Source organism: Photinus pyralis, unplaced genomic scaffold (assembly GCF_008802855.1).
Source record: "Photinus pyralis isolate 1611_PpyrPB1 unplaced genomic scaffold, Ppyr1.3 Ppyr1.4_LG3a, whole genome shotgun sequence".
Lineage (NCBI taxonomy): Eukaryota > Metazoa > Arthropoda > Insecta > Coleoptera > Lampyridae > Photinus > Photinus pyralis.
The window spans coordinates 17544951-17564131 of NW_022170509.1; the positions used below are offsets into that span (position 1 = coordinate 17544951).

At 34.1% G+C, this 19181-nt stretch overlaps 1 protein-coding gene across 1 annotated transcript in view; it reads right to left on the reverse strand.

Moving 5' to 3' along the window:
• LOC116165829 (small conductance calcium-activated potassium channel protein-like) overlaps positions 1-19181 on the reverse strand; it is a 126928-nt gene that overhangs the window by 2017 nt on the left and 105730 nt on the right. The window contains exons 5-7 of the mRNA XM_031480516.1: positions 11681-11716; positions 5246-5470; positions 7-88 (exon numbers count right to left, since the gene is read on the reverse strand). Coding sequence (XP_031336376.1) covers positions 7-88; positions 5246-5470; positions 11681-11716 — 343 coding nt within the window. The remainder of the gene's footprint in view (positions 1-6; positions 89-5245; positions 5471-11680; positions 11717-19181) is intronic.

Here is a 19181-nt window from a genome sequence, read left to right on the forward strand (position 1 = left end):
TATCACTGGTAACTTCTGTCAAGGCACGCTTTAGACGAGTTCGTCGCGCTTGTACCATGGACTGCGACGACATCAACAACCCCGAACCCTGTAGGATATGCTATATTGGAAGATATCTCTGTATTTTTTTATTTTGACACCCCTACATAGACTATTCTAGTCTTCTAATAGGTTGCAGAGTGCTTCGAGGTTACAAAGTAAAGAACGTCTTCAATTCATCGGAACAATTAATGAAAACGCGGTGTTTCATTTTTCGACAAAAAGTCCTATAGCCATTACAATTCAAACAGCATTTAAAACGTTAATATTGACGAAAATTGTTCATGCGTGCTACCGTATACAGTACAATGCATTAATTTTGAATCTAGTACTCCACTTTTTTTTACTTGAGTCAGACAGGTTTGCCGATAACATTATTGTGGGCCAACATGGAATCAGAATAAAATCACTAATTCCGCATTCCGTCCGATTTCTATGAAATCAGATAATAAATTCCGAACTTTTCCTGAAAACTTGTTGTTTAGTGACCATTTCTTACTATATCTATAGGGGTAAGATTTGTGTCATATTAAGAACGTTGAACCCAAGGACTCTACAGTGCACTATACTTTAGTTTGCAAGATCTAAATCTCTCATTGAGGAAAATGTTTAGCAGATTTATTTTGAGGTAAGTATGTATGAAACACGCGAGGAAATATATCGCTGCGTGGTCGACTGAATCTAATTAAAACGTATTGTAAATTACAGAAAGTAATCGCAGGCAAAAATCTATTCCGTTGTCACTAAAACATTCCAAATGAAGGTTATACGAGCCCTAACACATAAATATCCACTTTCAAAATTAATTAAACACATTTAGTTACCTATTTCATTTTTTATAAACTCTAAATATTTAGTAAGGTTCACTGCAGGGTAGTGGTTATTTTGTAATCAGCGTTTCTCAAGCTGGGACCGTACATCTCGTGAACTTGTTATAAGGAGAAGCAATAAATTCAAATAAAATACGTTAAACAAGATTTATTAAAGATTAATTCTAAATTTTGAACTACCAAAAGCTTTGCTAGTATTTAAATTCCAAGCGGATAAATTGGCATCATCCTCGGCATCATCTTTAGAGTAAAATCCTGGATCCTTCCACAATGTGGAAAACAATCAATTTATTACTTCACTTATTACAAAACAGATTTACTTTACTCTTCACTCAAGGTCTTTTCTGAAAGTTGAAGATTTAGGGTATTAGGTTTTGCAATGTTTTTGCTATAATCGTTCTAGCTAGAGTCTGAAAGTAGATCGAAAATTTACGAAACTACCCCACCACAGATTAACTTAGTTATATCTGTTGTGATTGTAGAATGTAGATAGTTGCTTTGATGAAAAACCTTGACATAAAATATTGCAAAAACTTTTTGAAAACGTAATTTTAATTGACAACAATATCATTGATATACGTTTCAGAAAACGCCTTCAACTTGTTTTTTCTTTCCTTCGGGGCAGAAGTTTAAATGCTTGATTCCTCTGCGTTTGCCATTTCGTCAAAAAACCTTTGAATTTGCACTCTCCTGATAGTGGAACGTTACATAAAATTATAATACTACATTTTTGTTTTGCGTATTGAAAAGCTCACATAAATATTCACGTGTTAAACGATCGCACTTGTCGTGCCAACGTGAGACGTTTCCGTTTTGCCTAGGGCTCGTATTGATACGAATAAAGTAAGCCCCTTCAAATTGATTTATGGAAATTTAAATGTATTATTTATTACTTCGTTTTAATCAATTTTCTTTAAATCTCCTTGTAGCGTATACTCTCCTAAGCACGATATTTCGGATAATGTTAACGTTTGAATATTGGCACTTGTAGCCTGAAAATCGCGTAGACAATTACTGGTAGCTGGTGACGATGTCACAAAGTGACATGAAAGTTAAAGGTTTGAAATTGAAAGCTGTAATGGAATCCTAATGGCGTTTAACGTTAAGTTTGGAAGCTCGATGCAAAAATATGAAATTCACTATTAGAAGTTTGAAACGCCTTTATACTGGGGAATTTGAAAATTGAAAATGTGAGCTTTTTTACAGAAAACCCTGTTAATTTGACACCACCTAGACCTTTTGCGTATTACCTGGGGAATCCGGTCATTTTGACGCTTATTCCTTGAAAGTTGTATCGTGACTTCGACATCTGTGATTTGGTATTGAAGCATTTTGAACAATTGTGATTTGAAGTTCAGACGTGAAAGTTTTAGACCTGAGGTGGTAATTTTATGTTCAACACTTTTACGACAATAAAGCAACAGAAAGAAACAAAAAATCATTTGTGTTTATTTTTAACTGTTGGATTAATTCTACAACAAAAAGTGTTTTTAAATGTCAACAAATCAGCTATTTTAGTACTGTACGTTGGATGAATTAATTAATTACATGAACAAGCATGCAGAATCATAGCTCTCTATAGCAAAATGTAGTCTCTCTCTCTATGGGCAATACAAAAACATGGAATCAGTCATAAAACAATGCCATTTTTTAATTATAAAGAAAAGCTCCTTAATTTGCAAAAAACCGCTCTAGCTACTTCATGAAAAACGTCAAAGAGGTCAGTCGTTCGTTCGTAAGAGTATAGAGAGTTGAAGGGTTACACTGGAAGAACTTCGTGATTGTAGCGGTGGGAATAGGACCTTGTCTTTTTTACTAATAATAAAATACCTTTTCCTTCTCAATTGCACACACAAAGGTGGCATCGTTGATATTATTAATGGTCTGAGATTTTGCATTAAATTTTCTGGCGCCTCCCTTACTCCGGGGGTATTCGTTATAACCGCCACATTACTCACTTCTTTCGTGTGATTAATGCAAATATGTTTGCCCCATCATCCCAAACAATGCCCAGCTACACTGAATGGATGCATTTGTTAAATAATTTTGTGATTTTAGGGTGGCGGCGTTCAGTAGATACTGCGGAATTGTGCGTACATGTATTTTGCAGGTCCGTATTTTAAAAAAATCAAGTCGACGATAGCCCCAAAAAAAACGAAATGTAGGACTTTTAAGCCAATCATGTTAGCTTGTCCGGGAGAAAAAGGTGCAATGTGAAAGTGTGATTTGTTTTCAAACATTTTTTCCAAAAGAAAATTATCGGTTTTTTTTCTGTTATTATATATATATATATATATATATATATATATATTATATATATAATATATTATATATATATATAATATATATATTATATATATATATATATATATATATATATATATATATATATATTATTGGCGTAATTGAGTAAATGAAATTGTTAATGGCAACATTCCGTAGTAATACTTACAGTCCATTCTTACATTGTTGGGTATCACCAAAGTGTGTGGTTGAAAGTTTAAAACCAATACAATTAAAACCCATGGTTCTTGGGCGGATCTAACGATGCTTTGGAAATACTTCTTGGGTGATTTATCACTTCACGAGAAAAAAAACACGAGAAAATACCACTTGATGCACTCTCACTCTGCACTTTTTAAGAGTGAACTCATTTGCGGAATGTGAAGCACTAAAAAGTATTAGGAAGTAATTTAAATAATTGGCACGCTCAATATGTCGCTAATTTGTGTAACCATAAATCAAAGAAACATGACAGAGGTTCTTAAAACGGCCAGCTTTCGCCACAGTGTCACAAAGTTTAACATCCGTAAATTTTAAACAAAAGTTCTACCTTATGGCGGCGATGATTGAAAGACATTCTTAGTGAACGATAAAACTCGCTTAATTAACCGAAGAAGCACTCTGGCCTATTTCTACATCGTTTATATTTAAATACTCTTGCTTCTTGTAATTACGTTCTTAACTAATCTTATTTTTTTAACTATGTACAGTCACACAGAAAACGTCAAAAGCTGAGAAGAACTCAAGATAAGGTTGCTTACCCCTTAGCAGATCATTGTGCTCAACTGAGTTTTTGACGAGATGCGAGTAAATGACAGGACAAATGTGCGACACTGTAAAACATTTCTTTTCGTTTTTCCACATTAGAAATTGGCAAACTAACAAACAGCGCTTGATTTATTCAATTTGGTAGATATTACGAATCTGCAGTCATCTGACACAGTTTCCTGCTACAATGAATGCATGTCACACACAAATAACTATTTTTTGCCCAAAAAAACTGTACACGTATTATCTCTTCGCTGGTTAAAACTAATCTAGTTCTATGTGAAGGCATATCCAAATCCTAATTCTAGATTTAGCCAGGAATACTAATGCTATATTTGTAATTCCTTTGGGACAGTTTATTTATAAGATTATTTATGCAGGAAGCTGTAACAGTGTCAAACGTCTTTAGTTTACAAAACAAACCAAATTTTACAAAGTGGAATAATACAAAGTTCCATTATTTTCGTGTAGACACTTTTTCTGACTGCAGCGTTGTATAAATGAACGCAAAAATAAATAGCACTTTCAGAGTGTTAGCGTGTCCATGCATCGAGCAGGAGTCATTTGAATAAAACCGGCAGGAAATACTTTTCACTTTGAATACAGATGGAAATGTGCCTTCCAAGACAACATAAATAAAAATACTCTTTCGAATAAGATACTTAGAAACCAGAGCGTTATTGAGGAACTCGATCTGTGAAACAAATTGCCAATGTTTGCTTAATTTTGTACGGTGGAAAACCATTTTGCAAATATTGATTTCATCTCATCAACAGCAATAAAAGGAACTCAAAACTCATTAACCTTAAAAATTACAAGTGAAGTCTCATTTTTACGTTTGCGCTTGGCAGAGGGCCATTTTGCGTAAATATTTTGGAATATTTATTACAATGTCTTCCAGCTGACATTATGAATTAGAGCGACCAATAAAAATGAACAGATACAGTTGAAGTAGTAATATCAGTCCATGTAATCAAACTAAGAGTTTCTGACAAAAAGTGATCACATAAACAACCTTATCTTGAAATACATAAAATTTGAGCAAAATACAATCATAAATTGGATGCTCCAGCAATAAGTACAGGATTAAATATAAAAAAAATGATCTCAACATATTCGTGATTCTCATACGTTTATTTACGTACGCGAAATGGTTGGCACGACGCCAACATTGAAAAACTAAAATTAATGACGTGTTTACAAAATGAAGAAAAGAAGTTAAGTCGTCAATATATGAAAGAAAATGTATGAAACCGAATTAGAATTGTTTTTTTTGGATTGTTGAGAACGACGCCTATTTGAAGTAAGCAAACTTTTTTTCATACCTGACGGAAATTTCGCATCGCACCGTTGATACGGAGCGAGTCGGCGGCGATTCCCGCGATTCCACCTTCTCCGTGATCACGCAGTTGCCTTAAGGATGTGGAAGGAGCAGCTCCATGGACACAACACGGCGCCGACGCTTCGGGTTGTGAACTTTGCCTTATTATTCTAGAGCCTGGTAGCGTTGTTACCACTGTAGGCGGTGCAGGACAGGAACTGCATGACGCCTAGAAAAAAAATGAAAGATGTAAAAGAATATCTTATCAGAGCAGATTTGAATTCAGGTCTCCGGAACGGCGCCTTAGTACTTCAAACTTTTATTTTATTACTTTGTAGGTGTATGTCTAAAAATATCAGCTTGCTGTGGCGGACCATAATTTAACGAGGACTTCGTGCCACGCTTTTTAATTAATAACCCTCAGTCCATCACTCACGAAAGTGAGTAATTTTATAATGAATTGCCCTTTTTTATTCAAAAAGTGGAGGATCTTGAATTATTGATGTTTATAAAAAAATAAAATATACTCAGATTAGGTCGGTCGATCTGCAGAAAGTGCACAATATAAAAAAAATCAAATTCAAAATAATTCAAATAATTTTTTACCAGAAATTTAATGTATAAAAAATTGTTTCATTCACATCAATCACTTCACAAAAATTGTTAAAAATGTCCCACCATTATGTTGAATGCACAGTTACACACATATTTTCATATCATCAAAAACTCATTCTAACATTACTGGTGTAATGTTCATTAGTTCCTCTTCGATTCCATTTTCAAGTTCCTCAGTGATGTGCAAGCGATTTCGAAAAATATTGTATTTCAAAATCAGAAACAAAAAAATCTAACGGGGTTAAATCTGGAGAACGTGGTGACCACAATCCTCTGCTAATTAATCGATCATCGTAAAACTGTTGTACGGCATCATTGAGTTACCCGGTATTTGTGAATGGAAAATACCTTGCAGGAAAACGTTGCATATAAGGAAATTCTTGATAGACTTGCTGGCGACAGGACTGAATGGAATACGTCCATGTTCCATCCTCTAGACTTGCACTTCGATAATGTTTCTTTAAGACGAACGCGTCATGTTTAGGTGAAAAAGACATTGTGGAAGATTCTAAAAAAGTAAGGTACTTACACATCCATAAAATAATTTACGTCATTTACTTACTTTTACATACTGCTAACGCCTGGGAGCAGCCCTGATAAAACTGTTTGATTTAAAATAAAAAGATGACCGTACAAGGTGGAAAATACAAAGAGAAAATCAACACATAAAAATCGCCGTAAATGGATAGCTTATTCAGCTTATTTGTTGAAGTCATTGTCATTCATCGTTGATGAAAAAAACCACAATCGCCAATGTCTAAACCAAAAAACTCCACAGTTTTTAAACACTTAATTCAAACTATCCTCACTTTTTTGAATCACATCAATCAATTCACAGAAGACCAACATTCAACAAACATGTTAAACTGCAAATGAAGATAAACCGAGTGATGAGTCACCGACCAGCTATTTTTTTGTTGCACAAAGGCACATTTTTAATATTACAAGAACGTTACTGTAACTGTGCAACTTAACAGTACCAAAATGCTGTTGTTGTAATGTTAAGCTTTTAAAAGTTGAACTAACGTAGTTATGTATGGTTCCGTCAACATACGCAAATAACATCACATTCCTTAACATTATAATGACATCGCAACAAGGTTTTGCATAACAACGTTGTTAAAGTAATATTGGTATAACGTTAGCGTTCTAAATGTTATTTTGTCCCGTTCCAGCGACGCAAGTCCATAAGGTTACAATTTTTAACATTACAAAAACGTCGTAACTACGGTTTAGAAACAAAAGCCATTCAAGTATCGTTGGTATAACGTTGATGTTTTGTTTAATTGGGTTGTTTCAAAATGCAACATTCGTTTAACGTTCCAAACGTTTTTTTAACATTGCTTGTCTAGTGGGATATTACGTACTCGAGTTTTTTTTTCCCTCTACGCCTTATATGGTTTAGCTGTTTGCATATTAATTTTTGTTTATGTTTGTAAATATACTACCGTCTTGTAAAACAGTGGAGGAATAAATATTATTATTATTATTATTATTATACCTATTGTTAGCTGTTCTGTAAGTATCTAGGTTTCTTTAAACGTTTTGAAAGATATGCCTTATTTTCAACAATACGCATTTTACCCATTTTTGATTGGGATAGACTGAAGCACAAAAATGATACTTTCGAAAATCAACATTGACAATTGATTTATCGCATAGGAGTCCAAAATTTAGTGACATATTTCCGAGCATATTTCATTTTGTTGAAAAGTTCGCCTTTTCAATTGTTGTACCCAGCCTATGAAAAGCAAGAAAACTTAACACCCAGGCAAGATACTCATGAAGCAAGGCTATACCGCTACCTGAAAAGCTTATCCTTAAAAGACGGCAGCCTATTAAACCGGTTTGGTATGCGTGTTGATCAGGTACATTGCATCAAGCGCATTATAGAAGATCCTTCCAATTTGCAAAAACTTTTTGTAAAAGTTTTCATTTAACTTTGTACTAGGAGCATTACCATAACATCTATAGGTATTTCAATTGTGTTCCGTATTTTGTTAAATTCAAAAAGGGAATTTTTGTTTTAGAAAAATATATACTCTTTGGTAATTGATATAAACCACGAAATTATGACAAACTCTTGAACTTTTAAAAAAGGGGAGAACCATAATTATTATTACAAAATTCAGTAAAAGAGTGAAAATATTCTGGTGAGAATAAAATTAGTATCACCAGATGTAACAATTCACATTTTAATTTAAACACGGATTCATACGTGGTTATAGCACTAACATTTACTCAGCTTAAATCATCACATTATCGTTGAATTTGTAGTATTACAGCCGACGTTATGTCATAATTTACTGGATAAACTTAAACATTTTCTTTTAATGGAATATCGTAGGCTTATAAAATTGATTGTTTCACGTTTACAAAATTCGACGAAAATTCAATCTTAAGTATCGAGAATGACTGCAGTGGTTTAGTCTTATTAGTTAGAATCCACAATAATGATTTAGTTGTCTATACCGGCTTTAAGTAGTAGATAAAATTGGGGGTGTCGCAGATGACCACCATCCCCTGTCTACCAAGATTACCATTTCATAGTTGTTTCTCGCTGAACCCCAGAGGAAATACAATAATAAATACTGACGAAGGAACTATACAAACCAATATTATTACCGATTTTCAAATAAGCATAATTTTCTAAACTCGCTGTATATATTTGTTAGTTTAGGATACATTAGGGGCAACTACCCGAGCAGACGTGATCGAGAAAAGAAAAAATAAGGATATTGTTTTCGTGCGCGTAGACAAAGGTAAAGAGGCACGGAGGAGATAAAAAATAGAATGTATTTCTCTGTTGAGCTTGAACCGTAGCGTTGTTAAACAAAGGACGCTACAAATTTCTATTTGTATAGCGTCAAGGAACTTTATCGCAGGAAGTATGAGTACCTACCTTAAGTTTAGCTCATTCAAAATCGTACTGTTTTACTGATTTTTGACCGTAATGTATTGTATATTTTCAAGGAAAAGGTTCAATTAAATTCAATATAAAAATGAATATTTTTCAGGTCTTGTTCCATTATCTTTCAAAATGAAAAATATTATTTTATTGTTTCAAAGAAAATTAATTTCAGAATTAGGTACTTAGAGACAGCGATCCTTGTCCATATACTATGCGATCAAAAAAGTGTTGATGTTGAATCACCAATTTTTGTTTACATGGGAAATAATATTTAACTTGAATTATGGAAAGCGTTAGGATGCTACATCTATTTTTAAATCCAATAAATTAAATATAGTTTCAACTGCAGTACTGGGCACGGCAACAAAAAAATCGTTAGACTTCAAAGTTCAAATTACTCCGACGCGCAGAAGACATATACTGAAAATACTTTAAAATTCAATGAACTGCCAGAGTCGCTTCGTTTCTAATTACATAAATGGCGCCCCGCCACATTTGATAAAGTTCTGACTATTTTTGTGGTTTTCCCAAGAATTGTTGGAAATTTTTCTCCAATATTCAAAGACAAATTCTGGATTCGTTATTTTCATATTGAAAATCCCACAGGTACCAAACGAATTTCGTCGAGATCAGAACGTCTATCCGCACCCTTGTTTAAGGGAATGCTGTCTTGTGGTAAAAACTTCGAAACATTTTGAGAAAGTTAAAATCTTAAAAACTCGTTTATTGTGTGTCCCTAAAGAAGAAACGTAATCTTGGGGATCCAAACGATACCTTTAGGAGCCTGGGCTTATTTGGAAAATTCTTTCTATCGCGCATTTTTTTGTATACTTAATTGTTACACTTTTTGCTTAGAGCTTCTATTGCAGAGTATAGGTATTGTCAAATTGAAAAATGGGTTAAACTTGTATTCTAGAGTTAAATCTCGAGTTTTGGCACGTAATTAGCTCTTTATTAATGTGTTGCTTTACTAAATACACAAGTAGCAAGCCAAGCATGCAATAACTTTAAAAGAAGCAAAAAATTTCTAATTGATGTCCTGAACTAGCACTTAATTAGCTATTAATTAATCACTAAATACTTCTATCATTTGGTCTGCTAAATACATACCCATTATGTTTATTTTTAATCTGCGGATATTGTTATTTGACAAATACGTTAGTAAAAGTCTCATTCGTCATGCTGCCTCATGGGATTGATGGGAAATACATTTCATAATTTTTGTATATTCGTCATAATTACATTGCAATTTACGAAATGGTGAATTACGTAAAATTAAACATCACTAAACGTGGCACGGTTATAGGTTGTAAGTAATGAATGAGAATGGGGCAAAGTAATATGAGAAATATTTCTCGCATTTTTGTTGAGAGCGAATGTTTGGAAAGCGAATCTTTTGAAGAAGAATACTAATTCATCTCTATAAAATGGGAAAGATGGGGGAAAAATTGGGGTACCACTTTAGAGCCCTGGTACACACTATTCCCTCTTATTTTGAAAGAGTAATGTTACACGATACCCCTCAACTCGAGTTGTCGCACAAGTGTACAGGAAATGCACACAATTTAGAGGCGAATTTTTAATTGAAAACCTTCGGCCTGATGAGGAACAGCGGGTAACCCCAAACTAGATATTACATCTCCGTTAATATTCAAATCAGCACAAAACAAGCACAATTTTGGCCGCGATCGTTTTTGGCATAACCAGTTAAGTGAAATAAACGTTTCTTCTAAAGAAGATTTAAAATGGGATAGATTCAAAGTTTTGAAGAGTGCCTTAAGTTTATTATATAATTGAATGTCCATTGAGGTATTCGATGGGGCAAGCGAATGTAAAACAAACAAAGCTGGCAAATTTTTAAAATGCGTTCCACTAAATTACTAAATGAGAGCTTTTTTCTGTAAAATTAAAACCCAAGCGGCATGCGGTGTACCCCCTTCCCCCATAACTAAAAACCATACGAAACTATAGGGAGTGAAACAAAGTATGGTGCGCGGCCTGCGAAATTCATAGACTGTTTTAATCGTCTTAGTAAAAACAATCAACTGGAAAGTTGATTGCTCAAGACCGCCAAGCCCACTAGTTTTACATATTTTTGGGTGTCAAGGGGCTGTTTGTCGACCTACACAAAGGTGAGCGTCGTCGGTAAAAAGTACACATATGTAACTAATGAGGGAAATCATTTACATAGATAATGAGTTATAGTGGCCCTAAGATGGACATTAAGTGTAATGGGATGTTCCAGAGAATTTATTTAATAAAGGAATTGTTTACAGTTATTTAAATACGATTGAGTTAATTTTAGGGAAAATCCACGAATGCCGCAGTGTTCCAATTTCTGAATTAAGATGTCAGCACATATACGCAATCAAATGCTTTATCGAGATTCACTAGGTCACAATAAATGCCCATGAAGAAGGTTCCGCACCAAATCTGTAGATTTTTCGTAATTTTTAGGAGAATTCGATCTTGCGAACGGCCACTGCGGTCCCAGTGCTTCCCGATACTAATTTCGTTATATTAAGCGACATGACCCTTGTTTATTACCATTTTGTATTCTGCATTCCTTTGAAGGATTTCTCCAGTTTCTGTGTTGTGAATGATGTTGGGGTTGACCCGGTCTTGCAGTAATATTTAAGGGACGTTAAACAAGAACTATACTAAACTACAGACTGGTCAGGATTTTTAGCTAGTGCTTTGTTCAGCGTATCAAGAATTAGATACGTCCATTATTCAAAAGAGACATTATCTTATGGCATTTTATTACATAATAAGGATTATTGCAGGTTTTAAGCTCAGGATAAGCATAATGCGCTGGGCGAAAGGGATTTCAAAGTTTTAAGCAAACTCGGTATTAAGCTGATCTATATTTTGATGCAATCTATCTAACTGTGTTCTATATAGGTGACTTACCCAAAATCTCAAAAGACGCGGCTTCTTCTGCACCGCCTGCAAGGAAAAAGCAAGTAGATGGAAGAGATTTAAAGGGGTCTACTATCATTACCCATTAAATTAAATGGGTACCTACTAGCAAAGGTATGAACTTAGTCAATTTGCTTAAAACAGAAAGACCGATAAATGTGTGATTAATAAAGAATCATAGTACACTGTGTTGTATGAATTGTCGAAAATGAGTCGCACGAGTCTACATTTTAATCTAATTCATTTAATTACTAGCATTTTAATAACTTGTGTTAAAAAGTGTGATGGAAGTAGCCTGATTAGCTTATTATCGGGTTTAGAAATTGCACAAATCACATAGGTATTTGTTTCGCTTTCATTGTAGATTACGAGCTTTTTTAAAATTCACCATGACATTTAAACAACAAAAGCTTAACATTAACAGTATTTTATTCGGATACAGAGACTATACGAGAATAGGCGTGATTTAACTATACCGCTGACAAATTAAACCACTTTGGCATTAGATATCAAACCCTTTCAGAGACAAAGCTCTAGTTTTTAGACATTTTACATGATATTCATGCATTACAGTATCAAATCAAAGAAAATTATGTACCGAGCTATCGGTCGCAAAGAAAGCATTTCCCTTCAACGTCCGGAGATCAATCTTAATATACGTAACATGAAAGATCGTATCAAAAACGATTAGAAAGTGGCCAGAATTACCTTTACCAAAATTCAGTGGCCAGATTAAAGAATGACCATCCTTTTCATTTCAATCTATAGAAGCAAAATGCATAAAATTAAATGTGTTATCAGTTATTGGCCGTTGCTATGACCCCGTGGGATTACCCGCACATCAATTTCAAAATCATTTTCCATGCCTCTCGAAGAGTAATATGTGTCACCCTCAGGGGCGGACTGGCTAACTGCGGGCCAGATGGAATTACATAGGTTACGGGCCATTAAAGTATTAGTGTGGTAATGAAGGTGGCGGAGGGGGGGGGAGGGGTTAGCTCTGAGTTGCACCACAAAAACATTTTAAAGTACTCCTTTCTCGAAAATAAATTACCATACAGTTTTTTTTAAATTGCAGCTGATAATTAAAAGTAACAAAATATACAATCCACACGAGGTGCGTCGCCTATCATTGTATTTCAGCACTTTCATGCTACGACAAAAAATGATAAATTCATTGTAAAACACTTCAATTAAAACAGAATTTTTTAACAACCTGACATCAACCCCAATTAGAGAAACGTGTTAATAATTTATTAATAGTGCAAGAAACTAAATACAGCACATACTTATAAATTTCCAACGGGCCATTATGATCTACAGGCCAGGTGGCAATCGCCACCCGCCCCCCCGGGCCAGTGCGCCACTGGTTATACACTGTCTTTTTTTGAGCCCTGAAAAAAACATTGTCTCAGATCGCCTCGGAAAAAAATTTTCTTATTGAATGTGGCATGTAGAATCCATAATTTCAAACAGTTCCCAAGATTGGGCTACTAGTTCAAAAGTTACAGCCCTTTGAATTTTTTTTCGAAATTGGTTTCTAGTCTATAACTTTTGATTGAGAAGTCTGATCGAAAAAGTACGAATTGTTTTGGATTCTACGCAACCAAAATTAATAAGAAAAAGTGTTTTCCCGAGAAATTTTGGTGTAGTCGATTTTTTGTAAAAAAAGGAAGGTTATACACTGCCTTTTTTTGAGCCCCGAAAAAAAATTGTCTCAGATCGACCCGGAAAAAAAGCAAAGCATTTTTTCAAAACAGGCGTAGTAGTAGTAGTAGCAGGCCCATTGGAGAGGTGCCCGGGCTCAAAATGCACATACATATATGGTTATTTCTTTGTCTTGCTGTGTTCATTTAGAACTCGTATAAGATCTTTCAACCCTTACGTTTATTAAAGCATTTAAACGATTTCTAGCTAGACGGAGCTTGTGCGCTGTTTTATATTCAGATAAAGGCAGTAATTTCGTAGATGCAAAAAGTTATTTAAAAGACCTATCAAACAGAATTGATTCGCTTGATTTACAAAGGGACATCCAGGCAGAATTAAGCGTTAAAGGTATACAATGGAAGTTTATTGCACGCTTTCTCCATATCCATAAAATAGATAGTTTTTGATCTAACCCTCATTCTACTGATGATTACTTTGATTGTGAATACGTAATCTTGTGTGTTCCTCCCTTTCCTAAATCCACTCTGCGATTGTAATAGCGCCGGTTCCACTTCTTTCCTTAGCCTTTTTTCTAGTATCTTTTCGAACGTCTTCATTGGGGTGCTCAATAAGGTAATTCCTCTGTAGTTACTACTTATTGTATCTTCATTACTTTTCAAAATATAGACATAGGTTATGATGAGCACCCTCTCTATAGTATCACATAGATGGCAGTCATCAGCTAACTTTAACTATAAATTACTGCTTGGTGTGTCAGTGAGTGTGTGCTACATGAAAATACATTCACTACCTATTTGTTTTCATTCCTTAAACTTATTCAGCACTAGACCAATCATTGAAGAAGTTGAGTTATATTAAAGCATATTCATGGTAATGGGGGCCATTATGTACGACACGCTCGGAAAGAATGGAAATATTTCAATTTCTAGTAGCGTTCTTTCAACATGAGTTAGGCTAGATTAATTCTGATCTGTGAAAGTATTTTTATTTTTTTAAAATTAGACCTTTTAGCTTCAATATCTAAAAGAGTTCTTTAGTTCATACTCAAAGGACATTAAGTATATAAACCCTAAATTTTGTAGATCAGCAAAGAATGAGTTAGTCGCGTTGTTCCTTCTTATGTATTATGAAATTAGGGAATTAGAAAATTAAGCAAGTGGAAGGATTGTCAGATGGAGATATTTTGTTGAAAACAAGCCCTTACTATAATATACCTTAAACAAAGCTTTCAGATCAATAGCACTTTCCAGAAGTAACGATCGGGAGCAGATACTTTACCGTACAAGAGCTATTTTTCAAAAGATTCAGATTAATATTAGTAAACGGTAGTTTTAAAAGAACGGACGGAGAATGTGCCGTTTGGGAAACTGTAAAATGACAAATGATCCATAATTTGGAAGGTTTACATTAAGTAATCGAGCTTTTGGGGTTTCATGGTTTAAAAATTAATAAAAGCTCAAAGAAGGTTAAACTAAAGAAGGTATTGCTCGAAATGACCGTTACTAAGATAAGTTAAAGGTGACGAAACTAGCGAATGCAACTCTCTCGCAATAAATTGTAAGTTTGGTTTGTGACTTTGTATAAATGTTTTGTATTCCATCGAAATTGAGAGTAAAAAATTCGTCTTCGTTCTCTTTTTAATAAATGTTAGACACCCGGTTACACATCTGACTTAAATGGTCCACATTTTTCCCAAAAGTGCAGGCAGTAACTATCTCTAATTAGCAAATTTTTTATTGGTATCATTTTTATTTGTATCACTGCGTGTAGAAATATAAATTAAGTTTTCATGTGAATTTCGCTTTAACTCTTTTTGACGTCCCGAGGGGGAAATGATTTAGATTTTCTCAACACACGAAAGTTAAAATTAATTTCTGTTGGAGCTTGTGGGAAAATTCGGTCGCCTTTATTTTTAACGAGTAGTCAGAATTAAAATGTGACAAACACTTTTTAATGTACGGCATCTACCACGTTTAAATTCAGATATTTTCTACTTCAATAGTATCATATAAACAGGGAATTATACAGTGCGTAAATTTTAACTCTGAACATATAAATCTCCGGTGTTCAATTCTTAACAAAATTTTTGCAGTTAGCAACACAACTTCCCCACTTATTAATGTCTTGATCACTTTAAATAAGTTCTCCTCAGTTAAAGATATCGACTTTTTTCACGATCCCCTAAATGCAATAATAAATCAAATTAGATCTTAAGTCCTAATGTTTGTTCAGAGCTCCAGTACCATGTAATTGGAATTTTTATTCTGTATGGTGTCTGGTTAAACAAATAAATAAATGAAATCTATACAAAAGGCGAAAAAATGGAAATATTACAGATGTAATCATTACAGGATTCATTTATTTATTTATTTGTTATTAAATTTCCCGATAGGCAAGTTCCATACATAGGCACAATTCACAACAGTATTAAAAAATTTCATGTTGATGGTTGAATGGTTAATAAACATTATACCGGAAACAGATATTTTCGTGTTTTAATTGTAGAAATGAAGTTAAATTTTAGGGTACGTAGAAGAAAATTAAATTACCTCACTGTTCGTAATTTAGCTAGAGAATTTAAACTTTCACACATGTCCGTATGAGTTCGATAACTCACAGCAACTGAGTAAAATTTCAATAACTAAAAAAATCTATGGTACTATTTTAAAGGTCTTTTCACGGACTACAAAATTGTAGTGTAGTAGTATAGTGAGGCAAAATTCAAGTTTCCGAGAAAAAGGGCAAAATGTGAATTTTATGAAAAGGGTTCCCACTGACCCCTCGGAATGGTAACCCTTCGGAAATTATTTGTTACGGTCTCGGGAAGCTTCATGCAAAATTTGGTGCTTGTATCCGGCTGGTAAATATCTTTTTACTAAGCAACCTCACTACATTATGTATAACTCTGTGTATTATATCCAATGTAATCAACAAAGTGACTGCGCTCGTGTGCAGACCAATACGAGTATATACCGGCTATAGGAACAGCCATGTAGCATGATGCAAGGCAAGTGCAATATATTCGAGTACGTTTGCCGGAAGTAATAGTATTGAACTTATTCCATTCACTACATGAAAGACGAAATATACAATGTAATAATTGGGTGCAGGAGGCGAACCTGTTATTTTCTCGAAACACGAAAAATTACAAAAAAAATCTTGGCTTTTGACCTTGTATTACATTTTTACCTCTTTCTAATTCTGGTGCGAAACATGTGTTTTCCTTCCGTTTTGTAAACTAGTCAAGTATTTATGCAAACCCCACGCATTATCACATTTTTTAAAACGCTAGTCCCCTCATTCCAAAATTCTAAAATACACCACTGCTTTAGTTTAGAGACGAAGCACCACTTCACGACAAGAAGATGTCAGATACGTGTAAAAGATTGTTTTGAAACACTTTCAATTTTCTTCTGTGGCATGTTTTAATGCATCTCTTAAATAACTTTCACTGGCATTACTAAGTACTATACTTAATTATATAACCTCACTCAGGACCCAATTTGGAGGCGTAAATTTCGCAATATTTTAGCCATTTAATATGAACTGTATGATTTGGAATCCAACTCACCTATATTCCCGTTTTCTGTAGTGCACCATAAAAAGTAAGCAATAGACCCAACCAGGATCACTCCTAACACATAACATTCACAGTTTCACGACATACTGATTTTAAAATTGAAAGTTGCATTAAACAAGTAAATTCAACTTGCGATGAGTAATAGAACATTTGATATCAATTTCTGGCAAGGTTGTGATAGTACAGATAACGAACTTGTGCTGTATCGCACATCGATTTCAGTTTCCCTGTTTAAATTGACATCTTTGTCAATTTCGATCAGTGAAAATTGTTTAAAAAATATCAGTAAAAGCTTTAACAAAACCGAAACGCGAAAGAGAAGGAGAGGTAAAGTTATTCCTTTTTGAAAAAAAAGCTGTTTAACGTAAACCAAATTAATCCTTTTTTAAAATAAATTTTCATTTGTATGGGAAGGTCCATTCAACTTTCAACTAGGTATTTCTGGGCGATCTGGGAATGCAGGATCTCGAACGAATGCCGTAGATTTGTAGGGTTCAGATCCTGGTTCAGATTCATTAGTTTTATCACACAGTTCAGCTAAGTTTTCATGACGTCACTTTTTACTACTGAACATGGAAACCGTTTCTAGACAGTTCATTGGAATAATATGAAAACAGAAGTATTACCAACCCATACTACAGCTGTTCTGGAGTTTACACAATTACTGCTGTTTTAGAATTCACACATTGACTTTTGACCTGAATATCGAACAAGAACTTAGTAATTGCCAACTAGAAGGTATAACGTGTAAGGCACTAGTGTACAAAATTGGAACGAACGAACGCATCAGGAGCATTTTTCACCAATAGAGCGAAAATCTGAAGTCAATAGGTGGTCCAAGAACAAGACCAAGGAAAATCGAGGATATTAAGCGTTCCCCACTTTTAGAAGGTTGCACTAAAAAATTAATTTAGCAAGATCGCGATCGTATCCAAAGAGGAATGTCTAACGCCCCGCATTGCTATCCAGCAGACAAGGTGATCCTTTTTTGCCCAAACCTCTGTCAAGGAACACAAAAACTGAATCTCGGGCGTAAATGCTGTATAGGTATTATGAACCTATTGGAATCATTTTATGTCCGATTGTAAATGAAAGAATTATACAACTACGATAATAAACTTTTGTTTATGACTTGAATTGTTTGCTTTCACGATCTATAGTTATATGCCAATAAAAAGAAAATATGTCATTTACATAATTAATTATTTAATAATTAGTATTTTTTGCTGCGACGTGTTGAAGCCTTGTCAATGAGGGTCTATGACAAGAAAATCGTATGTCGCTCGTGTCAAACTGGACATTAACTGGTAGGTGCACGATTTATTTTATATTATTTAGTGTCCATTGAGTATAAATTAATACATTTTCTCTCTTATGTAAGAAGACAGTGTTTCATCGAAGCATTGCAGACAAAGAGCATGGGTAGTTGCTTTGGTAAACTTTACGGAGGCGAATTAAAAATGTACCCTGAAACAATAAATGTCACGGTACTTAGTAAAGTCGATAATTACGAAAAACGACTCCATTATCATTTGTCAGAAAACATGCGTTTGCTTCATTGGCGGCTATATTCTAAAGCTAAATAAACGATAGTGATTTTTATGCGCCATATTGAAGGTATCTCGATGTAATTAATGCTCCATTTGTATACATTTTTTCAAAATTTACACAAAAAATAATCGACGTGTATGGAAATAACTAGTCAAATTACAAGACGGCGCTTGAAAGTAGGTAGACTATTCAAAACAGTACACCAAATTTCCACATGAAAGAAGCATCTGATGGGAAATTCTCCAACTTTATTTATATGGGAGTAAAACCTGTAAAGCTTGTAATTATAATAAACGAAACGCTTCGGCCTCCAACGAAAATTATTTGTGTGTTCATAAAGTGAATGCCATGAAAATGAATTTCAGAAAATGAATTTCCTAAATATTTTCAAAACAAGATACTAATCGATTACCTTTCACTTATTTTATTGGTATTATATATTATATTACGAGCATATAGCTCCATCGGTTGACTGAAAAATGAACATTTTTGAATGATATAGCATGAAGAGCCGATAGAAGTGAAAACAATTACTTTACTTTGGTTATATTTAAGAGATACAGTGAACTAACAAGTAGAAAAAAGCAGATTTCTACCTTTAAAATTTTTAGAATGTGAACTTGTCTCGCTGTTTTAGGCGGAATGAATATTTATAAAATATTACAGCCTGAAGCGCCGAAATGGGAAAAATTA